We start from the raw sequence: 24421 nt of genomic DNA on the forward strand, positions 1-24421 counted from the left end.
GATAGATATATTTCACATAAAGCGAAGTTCTTTAAGAAATTCAACAATATTTAAGACTGGAAAAGGGGTCTTGAGACCAAAATATTTAAGAGCCACTGATCTATACCTGGGTACAATCATAATTTTATCAATAGTCAATGATGTTGAATAATTAGAAATTTCTTACAAGATATAATTATCATATTTGCCTCTAAATTTTCTATGCCTTTTCTATCTTGTATTGCATTTTGGAACCCCTACTTTCTTTTCTTATTTAATGTTAATTTATAACTTAAGATTGACAAATGATTTTATATTCTTATTTTAAATATTTTATTGGGCATGATTTAGATTAAGTTATGATTATATGCCCATTTTCATTATTTACATTTGCAGTTTGACTGGTAAGTTGTCTGTCAACTTTAATCAAGTTGTTCCTAGCCTAAGGTAGAATGAAAGGGAGTATTATAAAGGTAGAATACATTTTATTTGTGTCCTTATTTTGATGATAAAATTTATTGGAAAAACATTTATAAATTATTTGTTTCTTTAATCTTCTATTGTATTATCTATATTAGTAGTCCTATACTTTGCAAATTCATTGTTGGCATAAATAACAATAGAAACACTGAAGATCATCACTTTGATTCAAATTTGAGGAAATGTTAAGCTTCTTACCTCTTACTTAATCCTTGATCCTTAATTTCAAACATACAATTTATTGTGTTTTTAAATAATTAAAGCTAAAAAGGGAATTCTGAAAATATTTATCATTTATAGAAAATATTATCTGAATTACCCCTATTAGTTGCTCATCACTTATTCACATTCATACACACAGTTTTTTTAATGAATAGTATGTTTCAGAAACTCTTCAAAGTGTTAGTGATTCTGCAGTGGACACAATAGACAAAAATCACTGTCCCCATAAATATCCCATCCTAGTAATATTTATCAAATAACGGATTAAAGATATGTGGGAAAAATTTGAAGACTGACAAAAGCATGACTTTTGTCTATCTTCAACTGAAATTGAAGTAGAACATTGCAGTTAGTCATTGACTTAAGTTTATATACACAGACACCATCATGTTTAGAAATATCTGAAAATAGAATTATTTTGTTATTTGTTCTGGTCTGGTTATCTCTCGTAATCTTTACAGTTCACTGGGATATAACCAAGTATAGGAGGAGAGAAAGTGTTTGAAAATGATCTATTTGGAGAAGGTAGGAATATTAATGAAATTAATTAGAGACATTGTATTCCATGGGACTGGACAGGTGTTTACCAAATAATTGTCCAAATTCCTCTTTACTTTATGGCCACTGACTACATTTGAATGATATGAAAAATAATACTCAGTGTTTGTTGTAGCATTAGCCATGTAAATCAGTATGCTATTATTAATTTGTATTTGTTTACACTGGAAATGTCTCCTTTGGGCAGGATTTTTATATAAATCAAATTATTTGGATTCCGTTTAAAGGTAACATCCTTGTTATCTTAGTATTCATGATCTAGGTGATCAGTTTCAGGATTATATAAGGACATTTTTCAAAACTATTTTTATAATTACTTTCACTCAAACAGGACCACTTGTTTTGCAAGCAAACTGAGAGAGAATATTTCAGTTTCAAAGGAGAATGAAATAAATATTGAAAAATTGAGTTGCCCTTGAAAAATTGATGTAGATCTTGAAGATTTTTTTCTGTCAAATATATTTCTCCTTACTCTTAATCTTTTAAAGGTAAAGATTTTTCCTGTGTTATTTAAAGGTAAAGATCTTAATTGTGTTAGCATTTTTTTTAGCACAAAACCAAAACTTGGTCCTTGATAAACTCTTTGTTCATTCTATTTATTTGGACGTAGCTAGAATTATAAACTAAACTTATTAAAGGTAAAATGAATTTACTATCTTTGTGATGTCTTAATCAAACTCCATTATTTACTCTGAAATTTTGGTCCCCACTTAAACTGTATTTATTTTAAGTGTCTTCTTCCAAAATAAGTTCTGAACCAAAAACACCTTTAGAAAGGAAGACACACCTAAAAGGCAACATTATAGCATAAATGCAAGAACTATAGTACAGTGAGCCATCACATATTGTATTTGTGTAAGAAAAAAACCTTCTCTACCATGTTATTAAGCTAACTTTACTCTCATTTCAAACACATGTTGTATTGAAGTTATATGCTCTTACTTTTGTTCCCTAAAGTGATCATTGATCCTATTATCCATAAAGCTAGGGAGTGAATGGGAGACACCTGCAAAATAGTGATGCATTAGATCAAAAAAGATTGAACTGATTATTAAAATGTCTTGAAAAAGTCAGTTGTAAGGCCAGTGTGGATGGAGAGGGAAGAGTGCGAACATGATTTAAAGCTTTACCACCTTTCCCACGACATAGAAAATAGAGGCATCACATCTTCCTCTCCCTCTCTGAAAGAAGCTACTATGTGAATAATATGGAATATCTTGAGGGACATGTTTTGATTTTTTATAAGTTTGTTGTAACTTTCTGATATATATAATTATTTTTTCTGAGTGACCAAGCCAAGTGTTAGTGTTAATTTCATCCTCAGCGACCCTGGGAGAGAGGTAATATAATCACCAATAATTTTTCATTTAAAAAGTATTTCAGTGACATCCTTCCTTTCACTGACCCCACCTAGGGGTTTACAAATGACTGATATATTGTAGAAATCAGAGTTGTCTATTTTAAATACTTTTATTTGTGAAAACTTGTAATTTGGAGGTATGTGAACATTCCTACAAAGAGTTGTATTGAAGCTACCTATGCCATTTTTCTAGTGTCTTCTTCTAAATTTTTCCAAATTGGATAATGAATATACTGAAGTAAATTCAGAAAAAAGTATATTAAATTTCTAAAGTCCTTGTAAGATGCAACACCCCTTCTTAATACCCCTGGATGATAGTAGAAAACCTAAAAATGTTATTGCACGTAATTCAAGGGGAAAACTACCAACAGTGCTGGTAACAGAGGAAATTAAAAGTTGACATTTTTCAGGGCTACATCCAAATGCAATCAACAAATGAGATAAAACTGCAAAGTCTCTTTAGTAAATATAACAACTAAAACAACAGCAATAATAAAAGGTAGATAGATAAATAGAGAGTGAAAGGTAAAGGAGATAAAGTAGAAAAGGTCACTAAAGTTAATACCAGCTAAATTAAAGTTAAACCAGCTAAAGAACCAAAAAAAAAAGCATGCTGTAAGTATATAATTTCTAAAATAGCCAGGTAGTTATTTCAGTTCCATCATTATACTATTGGAATAAACAAAAGAATTATTGATTGTTTTCTCTTAATTTCAAGCAGTTGATCCTAAAATCCTATACATTGTATCTATGAAGATAATACTAATACTGCATCAACCAAGTAATTTGGGAAATTACAGGTTACCTACATAATAAATTACTCCTGAAATATTTGGAAATACCTTTGAGCGAGACCAAAGATATAAAACCAATGGAAGTGAGGCTTCATACATTCCAGGCACTGAATTCTAAGGTAGGTAACCTCTCTTAATTTGAGACAATTCAATATGATAGAAAAGTGGATGAGCACTTTTCAGTTTTGATTTGTGACCTGGAACAAGTCACTTAAAACTTTCCAGGGCTTAGTTTTTCTATAAGCAAGATGATGGTTCTGGAACAGGTTATCTTTAGAGTCCTTACCAGCTTTTAATTTCCATGATTCCGCAATTATAAAATCATCTACAATTCTGATCCGAGACTTTGCTCATGGTGCTGCCATCGTGTGGTAGGCACAGTGATAGTTCTGCATTTTTTTAAGTATGTATATATAGTAGAGGGGAAAAATCAACAGAGCAAACTAATTGAAGACAGATGTTCAGTCAAAGAGACACTACCAGGTTTAATTAAGGTTAGCCACAGAGGAGTAATAAAACAAAATGTTTTCTAACCACCTAGCAGCCGCAGAAAATGAAGAGGTCAAAGAATAATTTAAAACAGATTGAATTGCCTCACTGAAAATAAAATTCATTTACCTGAAATGCCCCCTCAATAACTGAGTCACAAAATTATTCAACACGCTAGTATTTATTCTTCTAGCATATAGGGACCCTCTTTGTAGGAGTGGACTTCTTCCATCTCATATTTATATGATACATTCTTTTTTCTGGCTGGTACTTAATAGTACAAATAAAAATTCAAAAAGAAGGTAGGCCCCCCAAAATGTAACTCTTTAAGAAAATGGCTCCAAAAATGTTTTTCATTATTAAATAAATCTCAATTCTAATGTAAAATAAATATTTCCATATGTAATACACAGGTACATAATACAGGATTTCTGAAATTCTGATTTCAAGATTTGGAAAAAGCAGGTAGAATATTTTTAAATTGTTAATTTTGAAATCATAAAATTATGGAAAGTCATATTTAGTTTTAATGTTTTAAAATAATATTTTCTACAAGAACATAGAAAGAGAGACGTTACACTGAAATATAAACTGGAGCTCACCATCTGTCTGTATACCAAGAGGTGCAATCAGCCTAAGTACTAGTGTCTGTATTAGCACCATCTAGTGCCTCCCATGGAATGTTACCATACAAATTATTTTGTCACTTCAATTTAGAAATATATATATAATATTCATGGTCTGATATGAATTTTTTAAATTCACAAGCCTATGCTCTCCCATGTTTCATGTATTATTAAATATTTCAGTCAAGCCAGTTTTGAGGGAATTGGGATAACAGAACATCTGGTTGAGTGATCACATTTTTATATACAGTATGACAGATTAAAGTTGAATCTCTGATTTTAAAAGCTGCCAAAAATAGGTTACCCAAAATTTCATTGACAAAGAAAGTGGGGTTAAAAAACTATATTGTGGTATCTTTGATGAGATTTTTTTGATTTGTGTCAACAGAACTGGATTAAAAATGAAAAATCTACTAAATCACTCAGATGTTTTAAGTTGTTTGGTTAAAGGAAAGAATTATTAATATGTTATCATTATTATAATTTTACTGTCAATTTATTAAATATTGCTTAAGCATAGTCCCAGGATTAAGCTTTTAAGAATGCTACCATGGAGCTAACATAGGTAGGTTCTGTTTCCAATAACCACATGAATGTAACAACTACGATTAAAGATACAAAGTGACAGTTGCCATAAAAGACAAAAATTATGTGCTATGAGAGTCTAGGTATAGAAGTTCACTTCTGATTGTAAAGATGAGGAAAATGTATGAAGCAGGTTCTATCTGAGCTGAGCCTTTCTGGATGAGTATAATTTAGATATGAGAAAGTGACAGGGTCAGAGGAGGGTATAACAAAACTGGTAAGAAGAGGCTTGGCTAGAGCTCAGGAGAAAAAAAGCCGAACTATAGGGATTCAGAGTGAGTGGTCTGAATGGGCTTCAGTGAAGGGTATACAAAGGAAAATTATGGGAGGTATATATGGAAAGAAGTAGACGATAAAGGACTTCGAGAGGCAAACTAAAGAATTTGACTGAAATCGTGAGATGTCCTGAAATTGCATACGACCTGGCCTCCAATATTAAATCCTAAAAGCACTTTATTCATTAAGAAGTTTGCAGTAATACAGATTTAGTTCAGTTTAATTGAGTTGATGGTTTCTTATGTGGGGGCTGATTCAATTAAACGAAATCAGCAAATAGACGTGTTGTTTCAAGTAACTGAAAAAGAACTTTTAAAATTTTTGGACTCTTAGCACCAGCTTATCAAAACCTCACCATTTCTGTATTTTTAGTCTCATTTTATGCTATGTATATATAGCCCTGTACAGGGAAGATCCACTTTGCATTTTAGTTTAAGTCATTTTCAGAAACTAACTGTCAGGCTATCTATCTCTACGCTTACATACCAGGTTAAGTCTAAAAAAATTCAGTCATGCACCAGATGTTTTGAGATAATGCCTAATATCTAGACTCATTTGAATTATTCACCTAACCGCCCAGAATTTCTTTAGATTCAACATTACGTGTAATTTTGTTTTGCAAAGATGTTAAGGCAGACTTAGAGTTATTCTGAAATATGTATATATGCCCTATATTTAGTTTTCTTTCTTGTAATATTTCTTATAAACTGTGACTTGTTTGCGTTTAAAATATTGCATTTAAAATATTGACGACACTTGCACAGGTTTTCCAAATGATATTTCTATTCACCTAGGCAGTATGACAAAACTGGCTTTCCTTAAATTTATTTCTATCCTTGATCCTTTTCTATTATTATATTGTTTTACATTCTGTTCACATTTCTCAAATTTCCCAGAAGAGGAATAGAACTAGAAATTGCATCAGGTAAAATCAAAGTTTGCAAAAGAAAGATTGGATATTTTGATATGTAAATAAGAAGACATCATTTCTATAATGTGGATATTTTGATATATTGTGAGATTTCTCTGGGATAAAAAAGAGTTTTAAATTAGTAAAGATAAATTGATTTTAAAATTAATGTCTATTAATTAAGGTTTGTCTTTGAAAATGGTATATTGAGATTTTCCAGTTGATGAAATTAAATTTTTACATTCAATATCATACTAAAAATTGTTAACAATCTAGTAGGTTGTATTATATAATGACAATCAAAAGGTATGATAGCTTTTCCTTGTTTACAATCAGTTGACTTATCTGACTCATGTGGTTGTTTATACAGTTTAATATTCTTTATAATGTTCATAATTTTATATCAGTCATATTACCTTTACATTTTTTAACTTATCCTTTTAAAAGGTCTTTAACACTAAATACGTCAGCTGGGTTTCTTCTACGTAAGTTGAAGAAAATATTAAACAAACATTATGACTATTAGTCTTTTCCTGGAAATCTAGTCCTATGAGTTACTCTTAATTCACTGGTGACTGGCTATGTAACAGGATTCAGAGCCTTTTCTAACTAGCTATTCCCAATTTATAGATACCTGATATATAACTGACTAATTATCAAATGTTTCTTCCTTCTCTATTCTGAGAAAGGAATCCTACTATCACTGGAATAGATAGTATGAAAATTTCTGGTGGCTTTAGAGAAACTGCTAGTTCAGAAATAGAAGGGAAGAAGTGAGGAAAAGCTAAAGCCTTTGCAAGACTTGATCCTGGCTAATCTGATGGAGAGTTTCCTGCCCTCAGATGATTTCCCTCACAGCATCTATGCTTTTCACTTTATTTGGGTATATTGGTTAAAACTCCACCCACCGGCTTGTCATTGTGTTTTTATACATTTCCTTAAGAAAAATGTTGATAATTTAGAATCATTAAATGATTATCAACTCTCTACCCCGTTGTGTGGATCTGTCCAACTGCTTGAGAAACTCCTGAGTGAACAGGAGGAGAGTATTTATGGAGGAGAGAGACTCTTAAGTACTTTTGCAGCCTAGAATACATCTAAAATTAGAAGAGAATCAAGGTGAATTCATTGTCCGGGACTAGGTGTGCTGTTCAGTGGGGAACAGCCATTGACGATAAAGCCCTGAAGAAGAGCTTGGGGGTACAGCAAATTAAATCACAAGACAAAGAAGAGTGAGTTCCAGTTTTATCTCACTCCTCATAATCACAATCTTATGAGGGGGGCTTTACTGACCCCATTATTTTAAAGTGAGGAAACCGAGACCACCTAGAGTTAACTTCAGCAGGAGTTGGGATACAAAACCAGATCCGTGTGATCAGAGCTTATGCTCTTAAACTCTGACCATATGTCACAAGACAAATGACAATTTCAAAAATTTGCCTAGAGAATCTCCACCCCCACAAAAAAAGAGGAAACACTTGCCTTCTGTTTCTTTTTTTTTTTAGTTATTTCTGAGATATACATTTTAAAGTAATAACTAGAATTATGATTTATAACATTATACCAGAACATATAAGATGTTTAGAAATTTCATGTAATGTCTGAAACATTTATATTAACATATTTCCATACAAATAACCCAAAGAAAGTTTAGTATTAGTTGTTTTTTTGTTTGTTTTTTATACTGCAGATTCTTACTAGTCATCAGTTTTATACACATCACTGTATACATGTCAATCCCAATCACCTACACCTGCCTTCTTTTCATTCCTTTTGCATCAAAATTTCCTCCCAAATCTCTAATCTAGAACTCTGCTAACAATATTACCATTCTCTTACTGCATAATTTATAACACAAATTCATAACTCTTCTATGGGAATATGGATTCTTATATACAAAAAATCAAACTCATGGGTTATTTAAAACAAATCCCAGTCATAAACTAGGATGTGCCTAAGGGGAAATAAATATCTTCAAATTTAAAAACATGCTGGAGGTAGTTGATAGAGCTACATACAAACAAGTCCAGGATTTTCAGTCATTTCCTGAAATTATCTATTCTATTTTGCATCTTCACTTCTCAGGAGAAAAACAAATTACTGGTTATTAATATGGGAAATAATTAAGCAATTTTCACATATTCTGTCATTTCTATCTACCCAAGTCTTCCTAAATTCCTTTCTCCATGAAATAGCCACAATTCTTATTTGTTTGCCATATCATTATTGCAATACTCTATAAAGAAATCACAAGTAATAATACTGTTTAACTCAGTCTAAAAATGTGATGGTTGATTCCTAGAAGTTAATCTTTTTTTTCTTTTATATCCAACAAAAACAATCAAGGGCTTTATTGTTGCCACTGAGAGTTACTGGTTAAGGAAAAGAAAATGAAAGGCAGGTTAAGAGATGTGGAGTTCTTGCAAGAGCTGTTTCTTTACACCCGTAAATGAAGAAACATATAAGTATGCATTCGGATATCAATGGGAGGTTCATTGATTGACTGTGGTGTTGACTCTTCCCACACCATGCAGCCAAGCCCACCAATCACCGGCCTGCAGAAAGCTCCGTGTCCACTGGCTCCTCGGGCAGCAGCTTTGGCAGTGGGTATAGCGTGGACAGTGAAGGAAGCAGCAGTACTGCAGGGGACACTAATCTATTTCCTATTCCAAGGATGTAAGTGGTGGTTTGTTTGCTTTTTTTTCCACTGGAACGTTAACAGCCTCATGAGTAAGCTTTTCTTAACATTGAAAAGGAAATAACTAGATAATTATCCAAGTCTGAGTCAGTGTCCCTGAAGGACTTCAGCTGTTTATGCCTATGTAAAAAATAGACTGTTCAGGAAAGATTGGATTAACTTATTGAATTCTAAGCATGAATGCTGGTCACCACCAGGACTACTTAATCAGTGCATTCTGTATTTAATAGAAAAACTGCTAAAATAATAATAACTTAGCTATGCCTGAATCAAGTTCAGCAGCAGTAATACATGGCTGCTTTAATTGCATAATGCATAGATTAATTGATTTTGAATCAGGAGATATTTGAACATATTTAAAGAACTCATATATCACATTTGAAATAGCACATTGGGCCACTCATATAGACTTTTCAATTATAAATTCCTCTACCATTAAAATAGAAGATTTTGAAGTGGATCCATATTTTCTAGAACAAATAACAAGCAGGACATAGGTCCCCAAATAGATACTCTTGGAATAAAGTTAATTTATAATACGTTAAGCCTCGAGAAAATCATATTGCAAATAAAATGCAAAACTAAAGCAGACTGTATTTAAAATGTGTTAGAATGGGTTTAGTCATATCGGTGGCAAAATCTAGCAGCATCCAAGATAAATATGTTATCTCTATTCCAATATCAAAATCTAAACTTCCTGACTTTCTCCAGTAACTAGTTTTCTAAGTTTACAAAAACAACATTGGGCCATGCAGCTCCAGGATCTAACCCAGGGTGAGTCCAGCCTGCTGCCTGGTTTTGTAAGGTCTGTGAAGAACTAAAAATGGCTTTTGCATTTTTAAATGTTTCCCAAAACCCCAGAAGACTAGCATTTTGTGACACATGATAATTACATGAATTTGAAATTTCAGTGTCCATTATTAACTTTTATTGGAACATGGCCACACCAGTTTGCTTATGTGTTGCCTAATGTTGTCTGTGCTCTAGGGGCAGACTTGTATAATTACAACAGGGACCATTCAGATCATTCACTGTCTGGCCCTTTGCAAAGTGAGTTTGAAGATCCCTAGTCTGGGCCCTTGTTAGAGGGTCTTTTTCATTTTCTCTGTTAAGTGAAACCATCTCTGGGAGTGGAACTTCTATTTCTTTTTGTTTAAATATCACAGTTTTTTATGAATCTTTCCTTTTGATCCCCAGAATAGTTCTAATATTTAGATAATGGCTCACGTTTATAAAAGCAAAATAATGGGGAAAATGGATTTGTAAGGTGAAAAATGTGTTTATTTTGTGATTTTCGGGTTACATTTTTCCTACTTAAATTGACTAATTATTGGATTATCTGTCTATTTTTTTGAGACCTAGGCTGTGGATTCAATGGAGTTATTTGTATTTAATCAGTTCTTTTTATATTGACAGTTATTTCTAAAAGGAGTGTGATCTCATTAGTCCGCAGACTCTGATGATCCAATTTAACTGAAGAGAATTTCTACAAATTCATTACACTCCTCTCTCCAAGCTGTGAATATCATATAAATTTGTAAAGGTTTTGCACCACACATCACTTACTATCCTTCCAATTTATCTGTATCTTTCAAAATATATAATCTAACACTGATGATAAAGTTACAACTTTCAGAGCGTAAAATACATTATTTCCTCAATATCTGAATGTCTGAAGTGGAAGTAGATTGGTTTTTTTACATACAAACCACATTTCAATTTTGCTTTTTCCCATTTTCCTGTTTCTCTTGTAAATCAAAAGCTTTTAAAACTGCGTAGGATGCTTTTGTTTTTGCCATATGAGCACAAAGAAAATTCTCTTTTCTAAAGCATTACCGGATATAAGTAAAAAGCAGCATTTGGTGGTTCTTTTCTGTCTCTCTTTGTATCTGACACAGTTTTGCTTGGGCTAGCATAAGTATTCAATAACTATTTGGTGATTGTTTAACAAAGATAAATTATAACCTGTGCAGTCAGAATGTCCTGAGATGAAGATTATTTATTGGGAATTCAGAAAAATTGCATCCTTTAAGACCCACACAGTTACATTTCCTTTGTACTTCATTTAGCTCCACAGTGCTGCAAGTTTTCTGTATAATCTTAGAAATGCACCTAATCCACATTTTGGCTAAATACCAAATGTTAAAATCAGTTTTCATTAGAAGCAAATACTGCAGCTGAATAGCATCATTAAAATATGAAATGCAGTCCTCAAGATCAAATAAAAATTATCAAAAAATTTTTTATTACAATTACTAAAAATTATACTTATTTTGTTAAAGTTTGGCAAAGTATAGGATAGTAATTTTTCAGGACTCTCATCTACTCGATTAGCACTACTAAAACGATCCTCACTTTCAATTGAGTTTGGCTCAGTAACAAGAGGTGTTTTGGCCCGCTCTGCTTGTATAGTATACTGCTAAAGGTGAGATTGCTACTAAGTTATTAAGCTTTCTCCATGTCTAATCCTGGCAGACAAAGTTAATTTTTTTAATTTATCAGCTGTTTGTCTTGAATCTCATTGAAGTAATTACACAAATTGAAGTTTTGTGCATTGCTTAATCAAGACTTTTTTGTATATATTCAGATGCAAACTATATATAATTATAGATATAATTTATAACATTTCTTCATGCACTTTATCCTTCACATAATCACTTAATAAAAATTTGTGTTTAAAACTTTGACCTAGAATTGTCATCTTGGAGCAATGTAATGGCTTTCAAGATAAAATGATTTTTGAATTTACATCAGTTCCTCTTTCGTTATGTGCAGAACCATTTCAGTAGAATGATGAGAGGATCGTTAGAGCAGTTTTCAAGTAAGATCTAATTGGAGTCTTAAGCAATAAGTATGGTTACATTTTCAGCTGGTTGGGCAAACTAAATATTTTTTGTGAGAGTAAGAATGAATTGTTAGTAAATACTGCTATGTTTGAATTATTGTCTAGAAAGTCTAGTATCAAGACATTCCTTTGTTCAAGCACCATTTTTAACACTTAAGCATTTTTATTCCATTTTTTTTAGAACATCTTATATAACTACATATAAAGGCAACTTCCAAATCTTTTGTACGCCATGTAGCTTTTTCTCTGAAGAAATAAGAAGTGACCTATCATCGTTTGGCTCTTACGTTATCAATATTCTGAACCCACAGTGCTCAGAGTATAATGAATTCTTCATTTGTTTGGCCTTCGAAGACGTTTAAGGCTGAAATTAAAAATGGTTTGCAGCCTTTGGCTGAATTCTAAAGCTGTTATGTACACATCTACCTATTAGTACTTTATATTTATCGAATATTACGATGTTTCAGGCACTATGCTAAGCACTTACCTACATTTTCCATGTGATTTTCCCATAACCAAATGGTAGCTCATGTTACTATCCTTAAATTACAAAAGAAGAAATAGTCTTCACCAGATTGAAAGATTTACCTTACATGATGTATAGCTTAAAGTAGCAAAGCCAGAAGTAGAAACCAAGCTGTATGACTTCAAAAGCCAATGTGCTACACACAGCTGAAAATACAGGAAGGATCTGAAAGAAATAATAATCCATGTAATTATAATATTATATTTATAAATTATTCAATTCAACATTCCCTTCCACCAAAGGATCTATACAACTCCTTATAACAAAGTGTGAATATATAAGAAACCCTTCTCCTTCTTGAGTTAAAAATGGCAGAAAAAAAAAATTCTAAAACAAAATTTGAAGATTTCATGATGGTCATGTCTTTGATAAATGAGTCCATGAATAGGACACTGAATTTTGAGGTTCTATGTTTGGACTCAATAGGAATGATAAACAAATTTCCACTTTAAAATTAATATGATATAGAGTGATTTATTGTGTTCGTACAACATTTGCCATTCAAGTAATTTGTTGCAGGTCTGAATATATGATATCATTCTATTTTTTCAAACTTGGACTCCTCATTTGCATTTAGGATTATAATTGAATATATAAACTTTTATTTCCTTTTTAAACAGAGGAAAGATGGGGCAGAATGGGCAAGAGACTATAAAACAGCCAGGAGTAGGCGTAGGACTAGCAGACACTGAAGGTAAGTTACAGTTTACAATACACTGGATTTTGGTTGTATCTGTATGCTATACTGTTTGCTTTGTTTTTGTTTTAATATGAACGTTAATTTCTAAGTACTAATACCAAAAGCAGTAGGAAATAAGTCACCATTATCCATATGATCTATTAAATTAGAATGACTTTGTCACTTCATTTAACATTCATATTTAACATTTAAGCACTTTGGGGTACTACAAATTTTAAAGGGAAAGAAGAATGAGGATTACAGAATGAAACTTGAAGACTTTCTCTGGGAAAAAATATCTTGAAATTTAAAAAAATGTTTTTGTTTAAAATACTATACAAATAGAAAATCATGAAACCTCATTTAAGTCAATGGCAAGCCTTAAAAATGTGGAACTAAGAGGAAACTAATGGTGTAAAAATCTTTTTGTAGAAAAATAATGACTGAACTAACTTCTAAAGTGAAAACTTAATTTTAAATTAAACTTTATTTTATTAAATAGTATTATAAGTGTATTACAAAATGCAAAAAAAATCCTTTTATTCCACACATAATCAGTATCTCTAAGGTGCACAATGACTTTTCCTTCGTTTAAAAAATTTTTTTCCTAATGTTTTGATAAGATCTGATAGCACTGGTATACATCATGATTTACACTCTCAATAATTTTAACTATTCTAAGTACTTAACACTATTCTAAGTACTTTTCACATATTATTTCATTTAATTCGTACAATTACCTATGAAGGTACCTGGTTTTACATGAAAAGAAACTGAAGTGCAAACATCACACAAGGTAAGAGCAAGTGATTGAATCCATGAAAATGACACCAAATCACACGCTATTAAAAAGAATCATTAATGCCATGGTACCACATGGACATTCGATGAGGAAATAGGAAACCCAGATTTAAGGTTCAAATCTTGTCTTGACTGGTGACCTGATCTTTCTATCTTTAGAAACCTGATCTGAAAAATGCTGGGTCTAAGTGATGCTTAAGTTTCCTAGTGGACTTAAGTAGATATCACATATTTCTGGTTCTACTAAAAATTTTTATTTGAACTCATTCAAAGACTGTGCTTCCTCTACTTGTTGCCATGGTCCCACGGTCCCATCCTCAATCCACCATTCCTTTTACCCATCTTCCTTCTGCATAAACTCATCAACTCTTGTTTATATGTTGATTGCCATCCAAGCTCCCTGGAATTCAGACTCAGATATCCACCAGGCATTTGTGCCCAACCAAGAAAATAGAAACCATATTAAAAATATACGTATTTTAAAAATAGGACATTTATGGCTGGCAATTATTATATACGTGTGGAAGATGCTGAGAAACCCAGCAGGGGGTACGGAGGTAGCAAAAGAAAGCTACTGTCCCTAAAGGCTGGAGGGCAGGGAGAGCTGAAACCAAGATAAGCCTGTCTGCTGGGATCAGCAGGTAAGGAAGAGACACAACAAAAGATAGAAATATATATTGAGATAGACAAGGATGGGGAGAAATATCCCAGTTTCTCCCTTCCTCCCCTTCTCCAGTCTCTGCCAGGGCCTGGTCAAATCAGCTGGAAGCCAACTAACAGGGGAGGCTGGAAAACATGCTAGGGAGCAGCTCTTCTGAAAGCAGGGCAGAGAAAGACCAAAGATGCATCCAAGGGCACACAGGCGTAGGGCTGGTACAGTACTTTACCTGGAAATTCCATAGATGCATCAAACTACGTATGCCCTGAATTCAGTTTTCCCTCTTTCTCCTCCTATACTTGTCTATCACTCACAAAATCTGTGCCTATTTATACCGTAATTTTCATCTTGTGTTATTATTGTTCTTTGACTTAAATTTACCTATTTTTATGCCTGTCTCCTTCATCAGGCTGAACAACTCTCAGACCAGAGCTATGATTTATTCATCTTGGTGTCCCAGCACTTAGCAGAAAGCCTTGCCCATAAAGTTGCTTCAAGAATGTTTAAGTGAATGAATAAACAATATAATCTTGTATTAAAGTAATGGCCATTGATTTTCATCTGACCCTATACTTCATGTATACAGAGAAGCAATTCATGGGGGCTTTTTCCCAAAAGTTTTAACTACTTAACTTCATCTTTCTCTTAACCTTAAAGTTTATAAATAAAATTATTTTAGTATAGATGTTAACATTTGAAAAGAATAGAAATTGTTCATCCTAATGCTACCTTCTTATTTCCTATCAGTCCCACACAAAACATGCTTGTTTTCCAAGAAGAAGCCAGTCGGAGGCTACTTTATATTTTATTTAAACTTATGAGTCAATGTGTTTATATTTTAGTGAACTGACCCTTATCAACAGTTAATCTCAGATTAGTTACTGAGCAGAGGGGTGGGAGTTGAGGACGGGAACCATATGGAATATGTAATGTAATGTGAGTCATGCCCTTTTGGCAGCAATATTTTGGACAAATTATTTTTGACTGAGTTACTTATGACATTTTGACGATAAGCAAATTTACAGGTAACACATTTATGTGAAGTTATGAGTAGTTCTATAAGAGATACATAAGAGATTGCTAATAATATGAAAAAGAAAACTGCAATAAATATTAAACCTTTATAGGAAAGTTATACTTCAAAATCCAGCAGGTATACCCTGGACCAGCTACAGGGATATTCTGGCCTCAGAGAAGCTGCCAGTGGGCTAGCAGTGCCCTGGCTGTAGCAGGGTCCCTGCCCCCACATGAACAGTAGCATACCACAGAGAGGGGTATCTCAGTTAGGCCTAGCCACGTGCCAGAGTTAGAAAGCATCCATGTCTAACAACAAACAAAGAAGTACTATGTGAAGTACTGTGATGATTAAAGTCCCAAGTGAAGAAATTTTACTTAGATACCAAGTAAATATACATTATACTTGTAGGAGCTTTAAAATGGAACACAAAATTTCTCCATTTATTTAGTCGAGTCTTCAAAATCTATGAAAAAATTCATTTTCACATTTCTTTGCTTTTCTGTATTATTTTTCACAGGGTGTAGTGTGTACACTTACAATTAATGCACTAGAAAGTCCCCTCCTTTGAAATAGTATAACAAAAACACAAAACAAATTGGTACTGATCATATCAAAGGAAATAGCTAAATAAGGAGACAAAACTCTTGGTATAGATTCATTTTATAAATCATTTCATTAAGACCTTTTCACTATGCTCTTCATGTAATAAAATTTTCATATCATTAGTAAATTTTAAAAAGAAATCTTAAATAATATTTCAACATAGTTTTCTTTTAAACTATGGTCAGACAACAATATTTACTGAGCAAATACTATGTGCCAAGTACTGTGCTACATACAATGATTAAGACAGACTGCCCTCATGGAGCTTACAATCTAGCAAGAAGAGTAAATGTTAAACATTTATTACAAGTGTGATAAAGAAGATGTGGCACATTATACAATGGAATATTACTCAGCCATAAAAAGGAACAAAACTGAGTTATTTGTAATGAGGTGGATGGACCTAGAGTCTGTCATACAGAGTGAAGTAAGTCAGAAAGAGAAAAACAAATACCATATGCTAACGCATATATATGGAATCTAAAAAAACGGTACTGATGAACATAGTGGCAGGGCAGGAATAAAGACGCAGACGTAGAGGACGGACTTGAGGACACAGGGGTGGGGGAAAGGGAAGCTGGGATGAAGTGAGAGAGTAGCACTGACATATATACACTACCAGATTTAAAATGGATGGCTAGTGGGAAGCTGCTGCATAGCACAGGGAGATCAGCTTGGTGCTTTGTGTCCACCTAGAGGGGTGGGATAAGGAGGGTGGGAGGGAGGCTCACGAGGGAGGGGATATGGGGATATATGTATACATATAGCTGATTCACTTTGTTGTACAGCAGAAACTAACACACCATTGTAAACTAATTATATTCCAATAAAGATATTTAAAAAAAAACCTTTATGAACAATTTTACATTAAGAAGAATATATAGGCAGAGGTTGGGGAGAAAATTATCGAATCAGACAGAAATTTATTTGTTCTAAGCAGATAAGAAGAAGATACCAATTTAAAGTGTAAGATTTTGTTTTGTCCCCATAGAAATATGGACTTAACCTTGTGTTGGACTTGAGGTATATGTATGATGTAAATTTTGTCGGGTTTTTTTTTTCTTTTTTTCTTTTTTTTTTTTTTTTTTTGCGGTACGCGGGCCTCTCACTGTTGTGGCCTCTCCCGTTGCGGAGCACAGGCTCCAGACGCGCAGGCTCAGCGGCCATGGCTCACGGGCCCAGCCGCTCCGCGGCATGTGGGATCTTCCCGGACCGGGGCACGAACCCGCGTCCCCTGCATCGGCAGGCAGACTCTAAACCACTGCGCCACTAGGGAAGCACGACATGGTATATCTTTATACGCCAGTGTGCACATGACAATTTTTATATGTATGATATTAGACAAGTTACTCATATTCTCTAAGTCTCTGATTCCTAATCTACAAAAGTAAGAATAACAGTAGTATTTTACCTTATCAGTGTATTGCAAGGATTGATGGAAATAACGAGTGTAAGGCGCTTGGCACTGTGGCTGGCACGTAGTCAATAAATGCTAGCGGTCATTGTCCCAGTCATCGCCTATATCATGTAAGTGAATACTTCTGACCTGATTTTCCCCAAGACTTTTAAACTCATGTTTTCTAAAATGGTTTCTTTTTCTGCCTTTGGCATTCCACCAGAAAAGATGTTTTCAAGGTCCTGCATTTTCCAGTTTGTTTTGAAAAGATGATACATATATTTATTACAGTATTTCAAACTACTCTTCTTCCCAGAATAAATCTGATGTGATCCCTTGTATAGTAATGTCTCCCCTCTATGAAGGATGTCTTTTCTAGACCTTATTATGCTTTACTAAATGGCCTGAGTTTAAAATTCAGTGCTACTGATTTCTAGTCCTGGATTACTGACTGGGAATTTAACATTGAAAGCATATCCTAAAAATTGTCTATTATTGAAACAAAAAATAATTCTGGGTCTTTACTGTGAGACAGATGCATCACTGGAGGTTATTAATTGACCACTAAAAACGAATTAAATGAATTAAATTTCTGGAATAGATCTTGACTGTTTCTTATCCTTAAGCACTCATCAAAGAATTGACATTTGCTAAATTTAAGCCCAGAATATTTTAGACTTTCAGGGATTCATATCTCTAATGGCAGTTTTTAATATTTTTTGAAAATGTCTTCTTTGCCTAGAAGTCCCCAAACTGCTTGCGTTGGGAGTTGGTGCTCTGATTTATTTATGGGAGAGGGGCTTTTGAATCAAGATAAGGACGTTAAAACATAGCAAAGGGTAGTGAATGAATATAAACTAAGAATATTCTCTTAGCATAGTTGTAGAAAATTAACAAAACAAGACATATAAATATTACAGATATATAGTTTTACTTTGTTCTAAATGCCTTTACATTATCCGGTTCATTGTCACAAAACAGTAGGGGATATAGACATAGAATAATGATTTCGATTTTAAAGTTATGGAAACAGAGACATAGAGCAATGACACCATTCACCCAGAGTCAACTAATTAAACAGTGTGGGTTAAAATCTACAGATATATAATCTAATATCAACTGACTCTTGCCTATTGTACTTTCCAAGATTTTTTAACATTAATGGTTACAGTGCTATTGCATGAAAAATAAATTTATAAAACTAGCTGCAACTATTCGAAAGAAAACTAACATTGTTGATGATTATGGCCAGTTAACCGAGATTGATATCAATTACATTATAGGTACTATGTAGCTTATAAAACCATTTTAAATCTTGTTCTATCTGATATTAAAAATGTCCATAAAATTACTGTATTCAAAACAGCAAGAGATATAAAGAAGATTCCGATATTCCCATAAACCTAATTAAAATACATTACACACAAAGGAGGAAGGATAAGAATCCATACGATGTCTCAACAGCAATAATTGACACGTAGAAGAGGGTCATGCGTAATGCCCTTGAAATTCCAAGTGGAAGAGAGTATAAACTAAAGTTCTATCCACAAACTATCCATTAAGTATAAGGGTTGAATAAAATCATTTTGGGATGTCTAGTTCTCAAAAAATGTTAGGTCCCCATGCTACCTATCTGGAAGTTACTTGAGGGTATGTTCTACCAACATAGAGAATAAACCACACTCAAACTCACACTGACCCCTCCCCCCCCCACCCCCGCACACACACACAACTTGAGAGCCAAGAGACAAGAAGGGTAGAGAAAAGAAGAGTGGGGACGTCAATGGTGAAATGAGGAGATTCTAAAGACAGTAGTCATGCAGCAGGCAGAGAGAACACGTGGGAAAATCTGAGCAGATATGGTGAGTTCTAGCTGCAAGTGGATGACGAGTGAGGTGTTAGTGTGGGAAGGAAAAGAGGAATTGACAGGCGTCAGTATCTAGCCAAGTGTAAAATGGTCTTCAGAGGGGTTGAGTACTCTTGGAAATTTTGGGAACAGTTAGGAATAGGTACATAGAAAGCAAAGCAAATTGTAAAACAGAGTAATTAATAACTTGAGGATAAAACACAAAAGAAATCTTTGAGAACTCCATGAAATACCCAATGGTCTCAGAAGTGAACAATATTAGTCACATTAATGTAAATTCCAAACATTAGTTTAATCAAGATTGTGACATAACTATATGTCAAGGTGGAGGAAGGCTAACTCTTCATCTACCAAAATTTAAATATCAATAAATTAATGAGGGCAATACAAAATTATTCTGAGAAATATGAATATAAAGAAGCAAAGAAACATATAAAAAGACTTGACAGTAGATTTTTCTTGGCAATTTTATTAAGGGTTTGGGGAAATGAAGAGTTGGGCCAAGGGAGAATTGATTTTTGAAAAAGAAGTCATAAAATTATGTAAAATGATTCAACCTTTTGATATATGAGGAAATAAAAAATGAGGGATAATGATCAGTGTTAACAAGTATGAGAAAAAAAGTGGCAGTTTGTAATAAATAATTTCCTATTATTACCCTAAATGATTATGAATATCCATTCTCTTAAAGCTTTTTAAGTAATAGTTATTGCAACTAAGTACCCTGTTTAACATACTCATTAAAGATATTCTGATAGCACCAATGCTATACACAGGGAGCTCTTTCACTTTTAAGAAATTTAACTGTAACTAATAACAATAAAATACAAAATCTCTGGGGAAAAAATGCTGTAGAATTCAAACTACCAAGTAGTTTTAACCTTTTTTTCACTTCAATCAAAAGTCAAAATGAATTTTCTAAATGCCCAGCAAGAAATAAATTTCAGAATTTTGGAAAATGCAAAATTCATTGAAGATAATTCATTTTTCTACCATTTAGTTTATTAGTTACTTTCTCTAACTGAAACATTCTGATTTATCCAGAAAGTCATTTGGAAATTTATATAACTTTCTACAGGAAAAAGAAACCCTACATTTAAGTAAAAAAGAGTAAAACTGACCCAAAAAACCCCACAAAAACAGCACATTTCACAAAAGTAGCCCTTGCTCAACCAAGTAACACTTTCCCTAAAGGAACCAGTTTTACAGGTAAGAAAGTAACCCAGGCATGAGATAATACACTCTGAGGAAAGTCCACACTGCTTTATTAAGTGACTGCTGGTCTCTAAAAAAATCAGTATATTCTACTGTTTGCTTTGCGACAATACAATTGTAGAAAAGAAGCATTTGCCTGTTTAAATGTTTTATTTTAAAAATATGCTTTGCTATCTACTCAAGTCATCTTGTGCATCTGAGTATTTTCCTGCACCAAGCAAATGCAGTTTTAGACTGTTATCACAGAAGATGCTTCTTACCCATTAAATAACATACCACTGTGATTCCTGTAATTTACATAACCCTCTGGCACACAGACAACTATCACTGGTGTATGAAATACTAAGTAGCAGTAACAGGGCTTTACCTTACATATTTTATTGTGACATTGTTGCTATTGAATAAATAAATACATATACATATTATCCATTCTACTTGATGACTCATCCTCTCAAAAAACCCAGCACATCCTCCTTAACAGCAATAACCACGGCAACATTACAACTGATATTTATTTGCTAAACATTTTGCTGGGATCTTTAAAAATTTGGCAGCTCCATTCTCACAATAACCCTCTAAAATAGATATTATAATATTTATGATATTCCCAATGTCTAACACTGAGACTTCTACAAAATACCCACACAATAAATATTTTTTGAATCAAGACATTAAGACTCCAAGAGACTAAAGGATAAATCAAGCCTAGTAATACACCTGTGAAATTGAAGTGAATAGTTACGCAAAAAATATTTCGTAAGATGCTATGGAAAATCCGAACAAACTTTTTGGCCAACCCAAATGTATCAGATTTTAGTGTAGTTTTGTTTTGTAGGGAGTTTTTAAATTACAGATTCTATTTCTCTTCTAGGCTGTATGTTTCTAGAAACTTGTCCATTTCTTCTAGGTTGTCAAATTTGTTGGCATATAATTTGTCATAATCAAGAAAGAGATTTATAGCACAATATTATTTCCATTAAAAATAAATAAATACAAAGTAATACTAGATTTTTTATAGCTACCTCATTATGTAAATATTTACATAAACAAATATATGGAAGTTGAATTGAAAGGATTGTAGTAAATATACAAGATTGGGTGGCTGCTTTTGGGAGGGTGATGAGTTGAAGTTATTGGGATGAAAGGGAAAACTATAAAGATAATTAAATACTATACAAAGAAGGATCCTGGCAGAGACAATGCTGATTGAGTGCTTGTGGGCTATGAATTGAGGAGTGTGAGCAGCTCAATTCTGGGCACCTGCAGTTAAAAAAAAAGTTGGGAATAGTGTTTTCTGGGAAAGCTTCACTGAGAGACAGTTGTGTCAACACTGGAGGAGATGAAAGAGAGCCATGCGGATACCTGGGGGGAGAATTGTCCAGGCAGAACAAAATGTTTTTAAGGAGAAATGAGCCCCACACATCCAATGAAAAGGGAGCTAGTGTGTCAAGGAAGAGCAGAGGTGAGGAGGTCAGAGGAGGAACAGGAGCCTAGGAGAACACAGCATGAACTTTGCCTCCTATTGAAAGTGGTGTGGGACATTGTTGGAGGGTTTTGAGCCAAGGAATGCAACAGTCTGACTTAAGTTTTAAAACATTCATCCCAACTACTCTTTTGAGACTATTCTGCAGGGAAGAAAAGCAGAAGAAGGAAGAACTGTTGGGTATTTATTGCACTTATCCAGGGAACAGATGATGATGTCTCAGACCAGGTTTAGGGTCCAGTGTAGTGAGAAGTGCTTAGGTGATACATATATACATAGTAATAGTATTAAAATATAATCATCAAATTAATAATGATTACTTTGGGGATGTGGGAAAAGGACGCAATTGGGGAAGGGTTCCATAATTGGCTTCATCTGAATTTATGTTTTATTTCTTAAGCTGACCTGTCATTACATGAGTGCTTACTACATATTATTTATACTCCATTAAACCTATCTAAAGTATTTTAAATTTTTAGAAAACAATATTGAGTAATTTTGACATTTATTTGTTCATTACATCCAGGGTGCAATTTTTTAACATGATATTTCCTCAACTATACCTATATAAGGCAGTATCTTTCACTGTTGAGAGACAGATAACAACACAAACTAACTTAAAAGAAAAGAATGTTTATAGGTTGCTATAACTGAGAAGTTGATAGCTGGAAATAGCCTCAGGAAATACCAGCCTCCAGCCTGTTCTAGATTCTCAACTCTTTTCTCAGTTTTCCCTGCAAGTTAACCTTGTACTCAGGCTGTTCCATGAGGCTGGGGACAGAGCTCCCAGCTGTTCTGGGACCCACTTTTAAGCTCTTAACTGAAGGGAAAGAGAGAATATGTCTCAAATATCCTAAGTGAAGCACTCTACTTTTTCCTACGTGGCTCAGATGCCCACCTCTGGAACAATCACTCTGGCAAAGAAAATGAAATATGGTGGTTTTCAACCTAACAGATCCATTTGGATTTGGGGGCAGACCTTCCCAGTGTAGTGGTAGAAGAAGACAAGGGATACTGGAAAGATAAAATAAGAGATTTATGTTAGAATATATCCGCGTATACTTTCAAACATGTACTGAAATCCATGAATCTGAATGGAGCAGTGAGGGATATGACAAAACAAACACACACAAAAACCTCTTAAATAGATGCTAGAAAAATTTCTACTAAGTATTAAAGGGAATTTTTTTAAATAGATAAAGAATGTAACTAATAAGAATAATAATAAAAATAAGTATCATAACTACTTATTACATAGAAACGGTAGAAGAGTTTTGCTTGGAATGAAATACAGAACAGAGGACTAGAATAAATTTCTGAAATGTGTTTTGATATTCTATAATAACGTGAAAAAAGTTTCAAAATTCATCAAGTATTAATGGATAATTCATTTAGCGTATCATTTCCAATGTGGCATGGGGACTATTTCCAGAAATTCAACATTTTACTCTTTTTTATTTCGGCTTCTTCTGGCTAAACATATATCACCACAATAGATTTACAATCTTGGATGCACTACTGCATTATCAGTCCTCTTAAAACTGACATAGGGCTTCCCTGGTGGCACAATGGTTAAGAATCCGCCTGCCAATGCAGGTGACATGGGTTCGAGCCCTGGTCTGGGAATATCCCACATGCAACGGAGCAACTAAGCTCGTGCGCCACAACTACTGAGCCTGTGCTCTAGAGCCCGCGAGCCGCAGCTACTGAGCCCATGTGCCACAACTACTGAAACCATGTTCCACAACAAGAGAAGCCACTGCAATAAGAAGCCCGCACACTGCAACAAAAAGTAGCCCCCACTCGCCGCAACTAGAGAAAACCTGCGTGCAGCAACGAAGACCCAATGCAGCCAAAAATAAATAAAAGTAAAATAAATCAATTTATTTTGAAAAAGATAATATTATTTGGGTAAATTTCAATTAAAAATTTACAGGTCATTGCCTTTCTTTTCAAAGCACTGATTATTTAATTTTTAAAATATTTATTGGTGTTTTGATTATTTAAAAATAATTTACTCTTCTTTTTCAGAAAACTTACTCATGTCAATCCACTATTGATGAAGCATTTTTATGTGAGTCTGATTTCAAGGATTATTTTACTGTGAGCTAAAGTGACATGCCGATCTTTGCAATACCTAGTAGTATATTCTCAATATACTTTGGCCAATCTAAAATTATGGTTCATCCATTTCCTATAATTTCAACCTTTAAAAAAGAAACCAAAGAAAGTCTAATTTACTAACTTGGGGGATAATAATGCCAAGTGCTTTTGTACCAGATACTATCTTTGTCATTTGAGGAAAATGATTGACTTATGAGGACTTAAAAGAGAGCTAATATTAACTACTTAT

At 33.5% G+C, this 24421-nt stretch overlaps 1 protein-coding gene across 1 annotated transcript in view; it reads left to right on the forward strand.

Annotated features, from left to right (window-relative positions):
- Positions 1-24421, forward strand: part of PCLO (piccolo presynaptic cytomatrix protein) — a gene marked incomplete at both ends in the record, with an annotated part of 365582 nt that overhangs the window by 317925 nt on the left and 23236 nt on the right. Inside the window, 2 exons of the mRNA XM_082662011.1 lie at positions 8814-8955; positions 12969-13042. Of these exons, the coding sequence (XP_082518137.1) occupies positions 8814-8955; positions 12969-13042 (216 nt within the window). The remainder of the gene's footprint in view (positions 1-8813; positions 8956-12968; positions 13043-24421) is intronic.

The sequence above is a fragment of the Grampus griseus genome, assembly GCF_964374135.1.
Source record: "Grampus griseus genome assembly, chromosome: 9".
Taxonomy (NCBI): Eukaryota; Metazoa; Chordata; class Mammalia; order Artiodactyla; family Delphinidae; genus Grampus; species Grampus griseus.